Source organism: Molothrus ater, chromosome 2 (genome assembly GCF_012460135.2).
Source record: "Molothrus ater isolate BHLD 08-10-18 breed brown headed cowbird chromosome 2, BPBGC_Mater_1.1, whole genome shotgun sequence".
Taxonomy (NCBI): Eukaryota; Metazoa; Chordata; class Aves; order Passeriformes; family Icteridae; genus Molothrus; species Molothrus ater.
Window position 1 is genome coordinate 80912789 of NC_050479.2, and position 8949 is coordinate 80921737.

The 8949-nt window shown below is 38.3% G+C and overlaps 1 protein-coding gene across 1 annotated transcript in view; it reads right to left on the minus strand.

Annotated features, from left to right (window-relative positions):
• The window catches only part of NAALAD2 (N-acetylated alpha-linked acidic dipeptidase 2), a 29883-nt gene extending 21377 nt beyond the window's left edge, over positions 1-8506 (minus strand). Inside the window, exons 1-6 of the mRNA XM_036381299.2 lie at positions 8419-8506; positions 6825-6936; positions 3725-3911; positions 2041-2142; positions 1113-1238; positions 259-445 (exon numbers count right to left, since the gene is read on the minus strand). Of these exons, the coding sequence (XP_036237192.1) occupies positions 259-445; positions 1113-1238; positions 2041-2142; positions 3725-3911; positions 6825-6936; positions 8419-8506 (802 nt within the window). The remainder of the gene's footprint in view (positions 1-258; positions 446-1112; positions 1239-2040; positions 2143-3724; positions 3912-6824; positions 6937-8418) is intronic.
• Between the last annotated feature and the right edge of the window lie 443 nt (positions 8507-8949).

The window sequence follows — 8949 nt, forward strand, 5'->3', positions numbered from 1 at the left end:
CTGCTTTTTCAAGTGTCACAAAGGTCGTACCATATAAAGAATTTCCTAGAAACTTTATTCCCCTGCCTAACTGAATGCAGTTAGAATGACACAGACAGAACTTAGTGTGCAATAGAAAATTAACTATTGTCAATAAGAATTTCAAGCAGCTTTTTTTTTCTGTGCATCTGTACTGAAAATTAATTAACTTCTAGTGCCACACTTTCAGCAGCAGTTTATGAAGTACTTGATGGCCCAGGCTAGAGAACTTTCACTCACCTTTTGCAGGATAACCTGGAGTCAGAGGATCCCCAGCTCCATTCAGATTTAAAACATTCCCACGCTGGACTCCTCCACCTGGAAGGTTCCAGCCGTTTGGATAAGGTTCTACTCCAGGTGCACAGTAGTCAGCAGGGTCTGAGTAAAGTATGATCCCTTTTGCTCCTGCTAATATGGCATTTTTAACCTGTGAAATTATTTGGCTTTAAGATGCAGCTTTTTTTTTTTTTAATGCAGCAATAAATCTGAACGTTGAGATTTGCTTCCATGCAGGCATGTTTTTAGAAGACAAGTATGTGAAAGAGTTGAAAATTACCCCAGATTTAGCAGAAGAACCAAGCATAGTGAAATGCAGTATGTTCATTATTTGTGTCAAACCTTTTGTCATAGCTCAAGGCTATGAAATGAAGAACAGAACATAAAAATGAGGCCCACCAAAACCTGACTACCATCCCCCACTATCACCAGTTTTGCCAGATTTGTTGTCTAAAATCAGAAGAGATAGTTACTCAGTTTCTGTGCATCAGACTCCTCATCAAAGTGCTATTATTTCAAAGTAGTGCAGTTCTATAGATGGCATGTGTCAATAGACTTGACTCTACAAACTACTCCGCTCCCTGAACTATTCTCTTGCAAGAACTGCCTAGGGAGTTTGCAGTCATCTCTGTCTCAGGACTTTAATACATTCATCTGGTTTTATTATTTTGGAAGTTTTTCTTAGACTGCAGTCACAATGGATATATTCAGGCTTCCTTCTGCTCATATGTTCCAATCAACAGCCCTTATTAATTCCCTCAAGCTCTACCATCAACAGTGTCTGACCCACAGAAGAAAAATTAAAACTCAACCCTTACTTTGTTTCCTCTGAAGATCTTCCCATATCTGGCAATGACAATCTTTCCTGTACAGTTAATTCCCATTTCACGCTCCAGCTTAAAAAAATCTTCTGTACGCCCATAATTCACATACACCAGATCTGCCTGGGCAGAAAAGAAAAGCAGTGTCCTGGCAACTGGTCAGTCAACAAACAAAATACTCTTATCAGAAATAATGTTTCATTCACTATGTATGACAGAGGATTTTTAACTATTTTTTCATTTCTACAACTGAGATCCAGTGCCCATAAAAACAATAGCAAAAGATATCCACAATATTCCATAGGAAGCTTTGGCTCAAAATTCTGATTGGCTATTATCCTGCACTTAACAGGCCTAAAAACAGGCTGGAAAATAAACCAGGGTACTTTGGTAAACTGACAAACTTCTCTGGCTGTGACAAAGCAGTGGTATGACTTACATACACAAACACTCACTTTTATAAAATTTCATTCATTCATGCAATGCAATGTTGTCCCTGACCTGTTCCATAATGAATTAGCAGATTAAGTGAGAACCTTTTGTGGCCTTTGAAGCCATTCATTTAATCCAAAATGTCTTCCAACTTGATATAAATATTCTAGTGTTATTCTACTAAATGCTACTTCTACCTGTGTCTTAATCAAGTCCTCTACATATGACTGAATAATATGGAACAGTCTGAGATGTATCCAAAATTTTCCATCAAGATAAAAATTTTTCACTTATTATGTGATTCAGAGTTCTAATTATTTGAGAAAGCTCAACCTTTGCATAATATGACGTCTGTCCATGCCTAAGTGTTCTTTAATTAAGACAAATGGTAATTAAAACTACTGCAACAAATTTTTGAGAAGTTGGAGCAATCTGTCCCAGAAAGTGTTTCAAAAAATAGGTAATAGTACCATTACATAATTTCTTTTCTTACCTCTGGCACTCCTTGTGCTGAAAACGCATTATAGGGTGGTAGTATATCAGTAACGTTTTCATACCCCTGTGGAGGTGGTTCAAACAATGATGTATTGAAAACCTATAAAATAAAATAACAGTAGTTTTTGATCAAACATTCTAGGCACAAATTCACACACTAAAAAAATGTTAATTATAGTTTAAACTAAAGTCAAACTCATAACAGTTATTCAGTTTCTGTGCAGCAGACTCCTTGTCAAATAATTACTATTTCAAAATATTGCAGTCCTATAGATGAAAAGTATCAAAAGCTTTGGCTTTGGCCAAGTTAGTTAGCTTTGTCAGCAGCTTAAATTATAGTTTCCATGAATTGATAGCAAAAAATACAGTTCTAACTAGTACACATAAGTTCAAACAAAAACACAGGTAGGGATCCAGAGCTGAAATTCTGTATCAGAATGCAGATATGAATACAAAGAGACACATCACATGTCAGAAGTTGCTCATCAGTCACTCCCTGAACTTAAGGAAAGAAGTAGCTTAAAATTGCCAAGAGGTAGTGACAGAAAAAGATATCTGGTTCATCCATGCCATCTCAGGTGTCTTTTTGTGGTTTCTCCCACCTGCATTATTATTCTCTTTATCTCTTATCTAGTGATGCTCCAGTTAAACGTGCTGCCCTTCATCACTATGCATTGTAACACTCATGTTGCTTTAAGGTGCACATCCACCTTCTGTCACCTTGTGAGACTGTAGCTGAGACACTGTTACAGGGTTTCTGGAAGAACTTCATTCTTTCACCTCTAAGCTCGTGTCATCCCTGAGCACACATTCCTTACTTTCTACCCTGGCTCTTCATCCTTATTTATGTGCTATGATGCTTCTCTAGAAGTCCCACCTTCTCTCCTTGCTCAGGATCCTTGTCAGAATTTACAACTACTTCTTTATTTCCCCAGGTTTTCAAAAGAGAGAAGATGTCTCTAGGCTGACTAGTTCATTAGTACTTCCAACACTAACTTAGAAGACACCATAGGAAGCCAGTGAGATCAGGTTCAGAGCAAGGGAAACAAGGCAATACTACGTAAAATTGATAGTATCTCCACAATTCCTTACCTCAGCATGTAGTGGAAGAAAATATTGTACAGATGTTCAAGCAGGGTTTGGATAGGTACTTGGAAGAGAGATGTAATGAGGGTCACTGACTGGATAAATACTTGGAAAAGGTCTAATGAGAATTTTTCAAGACACTAATTTCAGCATATTCAGAGAAGCCCTGAGCTGAAAAGAGCTAGACACTGAAAGAGCTGCATGCCTGAAATAGATTTCTTTGTCCTTAAACATCTCTGTGCATTCACTTAAAGCTGTTTATGGAAACAGGATATTAAGGATATTAGCCTAGATGTATCCTTAAGCTGAATCCCTCTAACACCTTATGGTCTATGGGTGTTAACTGCAGCTTCTCCACACATCCTCACTCTTCCATATGAGGCACTGAGATCTCAGGCCCTTTGCTGTGTTTTCTGCATAGCCTGGAAAACCATTTCTAAACACTAACTCCCTTTGCACTGGATTATTTTTTAATAACATAAAGCACATGCTGAGCTGAGTGCGTGAGAATACAGAAGATGACACTTTTTTAACAGGAAATCACTGGAGGTTTTTTAGGTTTTACATTAACAATGTTTTGTCATTGAAAAGATCACCTCATTCCCTTGATCATCAATTAGTGAAATGTAGTTTGGCTGCTCTTCATTTGGGTATGAAAGAAGCACATCATAATTAACAAGTTCTGCTGAATCCAATCCAAATTCCTTCCACTGGCCTTGAATTTTTTTGGCAAGAAGAAGATTCTGTTCAGTTCCTGCGAGGTGAGGCAACTTGGTAAATGAACTAGAACAAAACAGAAAACCACTGGTAAGCAGCAAATGCAGAGATACCCAATAGTGAAATAGGATCAGTGTTTATAAAGCTAATCTTCAAGACACATTGCATGGACAGTAAGGTCTTAAAGTGTGAGCTGTAAAACACAATTGCTTATCAGAATCTGCATCAGGACATGTACAAAATGTACTCAAAGCAGAGGATCTTTCCTGAGGCCTTAAGATAAGTCAACTGAACTTTCTTCTTTGCATAACAACGGAATAGCCACACCTACACACAAGCAATGAAAATCAATGTCAAAGATTCAGCAAAAGAATATTAACAGTATGCAAAAAACAGGAATAAATATAGGAAAGCTAAGTATTCAGAAAGGAGCCTTCCAGATAATTCTGGTATCTGATCATGATTTGTACCATTGTCACAGCAGTGCCCTAATATCCTAATAAGTTTAACTTGAAAATCATTACATTAAATTATCTGCACAGATTTGCTCTTTTTTCTTAATCAAAAGCCTGAATAGCAAAACCTTCTTAACAACATTTACTTCCATATCAGATATAACACACAATGTTGATAAACAGTCACAAACAGAATCCATCCATCCCTCTGGGCTGCCCTACAGCAATCTATGCACAATTTGTTTGGCCCAGTGAACAAGTAAGGAATGGTGAAAGCTCATCAGTCAGCCAGGTACTTTGCATCAGCTTCCAATTCCCAACAGGCTACTTATCAATGGCTGCCCCACAGATGTCAGATACCAGCAATTACCATTAATTAGTGGTAGCAAATACCATGATTAATATCACTTCACACTGTTTTCAACCCTTGTTCTACAGTGTGCACTCCCTCAGCTTCCAAAGGAGTATGATGTCCAAAACTTTGTTAAAGTCAAGGCTGTTACAGCCACTATAATGTCTCCCCTTATGCACGTAGCCAGTCATTTCCTTACAGAAGGCAATATGCTGACCATACAAACAAACAGGAAATAAATGCTGACTCTTCTGTCCTTCGCGTGCTTGAAAACAGATTCCAGAAGGATGTTTTGTCACCCTTCCAGACCTGGAGCTGACCAACTCAGAGTCCTCCAGGTTGTCCTTATTAAGATGGGCACACTATCAGCCCTTTTCAGCCACCTGGGGCCTCTTGCAATCATCAGAACTTCTCATCTACAGCAACATTGCAATCATAACATAAAAGTCTTTCACATGAGGCCCACCTGGCCCCAGAATTTGAATGCATCCAGATTCTCTAAGTAGACCACAACCTTTTGCTCTTTGCTGTTGTTACTCCTTCTCTTTAAACTGTGAAGGTATGCACCAAAGTCTGGAAGCAACCTTTGCCCAACCCTGTTGTTTGTTTGCCTCTTGCACTTTAATTCCCACTAGTATTTTAAGTACCTTTTAATTCTTTAGGTATCCTAAATGCTACATATGCCATCAGGAAAAACACGTGTGGTTTTTTTTTTTTCAAATTTTCCCTTCTAAACAGTTTAACCCTTTCCAGAGCTATGATACAATGCTAAGACCAAATCATCTGCACTTAATGAGACTCTTGTTTTTTTTCCCTATGTGACAAAAGCAGATGTAGTAGTCTGAAAAATAAAGAATATGGATCAAAATTTTCAAGTTCTCTTTTTTTAATGCTTTTGACTAACTTTTTGGATAGTGTGTTAATACAATCTCTCTGCATTTCCTGATTTTTATTTGAATTTAGGCAAAAAAAAACCCCAACGAGCATGAAGCATTTGGCCCATCATCAAAGCAAGCAGACAAATGAGAAACCATTAATATCCCACGGCCAAGAGACTTTGGCATAATTACAGAGCTATGCCATGCTATGTTGCCTAGATGCTCACACAAAAATAATTTTCAGGAACTCTCCAATCTACTGAAAGCAACGTGTACAAAGTAAGATTGGGCCTGTAGACTTGAAAAGCTTATTGATATTAGGTAAGAAACCTTTTGGGTTTAGAATAAATGTACAGGAATCAAATTTGCCAGTAATTCTTTGATGTTCTTGATGCAGCTGCTGACTTACATGCTAAATACAAACATTTTACTAGCCAGAGTCAGTATTTATTTACCTTTCATGTGAATATATTTGTTCCTCTATAGAAAATATAAATATAGCGAATAAGGTGGGTTTTTAATTTTCGTAGAATGAAAAAAAAAGGATATTTTTATATCCCCAGTATTTTAGATGTTTTTAAAAAACTGCATGGGTGCACTACAATGCAAAAAAGTATATTTACTAACATCATGCAAGCCTTAACCAACCATACATGCACACTGACCATGGACAGAGCCCTTTATCTGAGAAGACAGGATATAGTGGGATGTCAGAGCTCCCAATTAACAGCACATTATCCGATATGATCACACTAAAGGAATTATAAATTGTAAGTATGCATGCAACTCAGTGCTATGCAAATTTGTAGCATTAGTTTTTAATCCATTAGTTTTCTGCTCAGACTGAAAGTTTAAATAGACACTAAACAGATGATCAGTCAGATGTAATTCATGTCAATCATTGTATCCCAAACAGAGTAAAATCATCTCAGTCTGAAAGGAAGCAGTTATCTGAGGTTAGAGCTTCAGATATTTGTGAAGATAAAAAAAAAGGCACACTTCATTAAATCATGATGATGGGAAATCATGAAGACTGGTAAGCACTGGCAGTAATGCAGCTGAGGGAAGCCCACTTGACTGCACAACCACTTCAAAACACAACTTCAAAAATGGGGAGAGGGGAACAGAAGAATTGTAAGCCTTTCCCTTCTTCCCTCAGACATTTCATACCAACTAAACCATTCTAAAGCATCTAAAAGCTCTGCTTTCAGAGGCCCTTCCTTGGAGCGGATGTTATCACTTTCTGGGTTTTTTGACTGATAAAATTGTTCAAAAAACAATGCACGAAGCTTACCGAAGAAATTTCCTGATATTCTCTGCTTTCATTTCAGCCACAAGTTTCTGTCTCACATTTTGATGCACTTCTGAAGAGTTGGGGTTTTTCTCAGTCAGTTTTGTAAACCACCCTGAAACACATTTGAAAAGTTTCCCACCTAGCAAGAATTTTCTCACATGTTTGAGCACAGGTGCAGCCTGTGGTACTAATCAGTTAAAACAACAAGGATGAACAGGGCTTAGAGCACCCTCTGCCAGTGTCTGAGGGCTCAAGCAGAAAAGTAAAATACATTTCATTGACTGAAATGCCTAGAAGTGACACAATGAAAAGAGTAAAACCTAAATCCCTGGTAAATCCCCTTTTTAAGGTAGATTCATCTCTCATTAATTTTAAACTATAGTTTAAATTCTCAATTAACTGTTTGTAGTGTGAGGTTTGAACTCCTGACACTCATGATGAAATTAGTTTATTTAATTTATGCATATATTTTAAAATAGATGTGTAAGCAGATAAAGTGAAGGTCTAGGACTTAACCGCCACCCTGCCAACACTGTAATAGTTACAGACCTGGGGAAGGCTGGGGTTAGTCTATTTAATAATTAAAAGAATAAAGTTAACTGTTGCCCAAGCCAGTTTTAAAATGTTTATTCAGTAGTAGGAATAATAGTAGTAGGAGAGGGTATATCAACTGTATGAGTTTGTCTTAAGAAAAAAAAACAACAACAAAAATATCCTTTTATTATTATAGTTAGACAACCCCAAAGTGGGAAAGTTTTCCTAAGAAAGATAAATCCATGTGCTGTTACATGCACAGTATATATGATCTGTTACACTTAAATACAGTTGTAGTAACACTCTGAACTGAACAGTGATGCTTGATCAGACTAAAAGTACATCTTGCCCAATATCCTGTTTTGGAGCTGGGCCAAAAGATGATGTTCAGGGAAATGTATAAGCATAGCAAAAGCACCAGAAATTAGCAGCTCAAGGATCTCCAAAATGAAACTAATATTTTACATACTTAATACCCCTCATGGATTTTTCTTTCATGCTTTAGTGTTGGGTTTGTGTTACAACACAAGTTTAAAAAGGACATGCAATTTCAATTTGAAATCAAATGCTGCAAGTGACTTCAGAAAAGAATGCCTAGTAAAGTTCATTGTGCATAATGAAAACTTCAGTAACTTGGCTGTCAGTCAAACTCCTCCTCTTCATTCATTAAAATAGCAACAGAATAGTAGCATTTAAAAATATCTTCAGTAAAAAACAGGAAATAAAAATTAAAAAAAAATCTGGGAGATTTTGCAATCACTGAAGTCTCAAACTCTTGTACTAATTGCTTCTCTTTGAATGCCTGGCAGCCTCTTTTGGGAAGCTGTCAGCTCACCAGGGCTTGTCCTGAGCTGAAGCACAGAGCTGTTCTGTTCCTCACTCCCTGAAGACTGAAAGTGCTGGACAGAAAAGCTTAGAAAAGCAGTGGGACAAATACTTTATCACGCCTCTGAAGAGCAGCATAAGCTCCCTGCTGGTGAGTCAGTCACAACAGGGGTTGCACACAGGTGTGTGCAGGGGAGGGAAGCTGGGGGCTGAGCCCCTGGGTCTCTGCACTCACCTGTAAGAAAGCCCAGCAAGAAACAGCCGAGCAGCCCAGGGCACACGAGCCATGCACGGAGGGAAGCCTTGCTCCTGCTCCCGGCCATACTGTCACACTGACCGGCACTTGGCAGGCTCTGGGGGCTGGCAAGCAGCTGCCTTCCTCCTCCTCCTCTCCTCCTCCTCCTTCCACCCGCAGCCTCAGGGCTGTCCCTGCCTTCTTTGCTTCTCAGTTCTCATGCTGCCTAAGCAGCCTCAATCCCTGGGTGGTGGTGATAAAACAGCTTTCCAAATGCAATTAAACTCTTCCATTTCTTAGTCTCGCCCCACCAGACAGCTCCTGTGTAGCTGGGTGTGTATCTCTGTAACAAATATGTATCCAGGCTGCGCACCAAGCAATGTAGTATTTAAGATCTTAATTTCTACTAATTATCAGGACTTTCTGGTTTTGAAAGTTCCTGATTTAAGCTTGTTCACAACCTGTTCCAGTGGAAGTGACCAAAAGATGAAATTAAAGAAAAACTTATTTCCTCTTTACCATCAAAACACT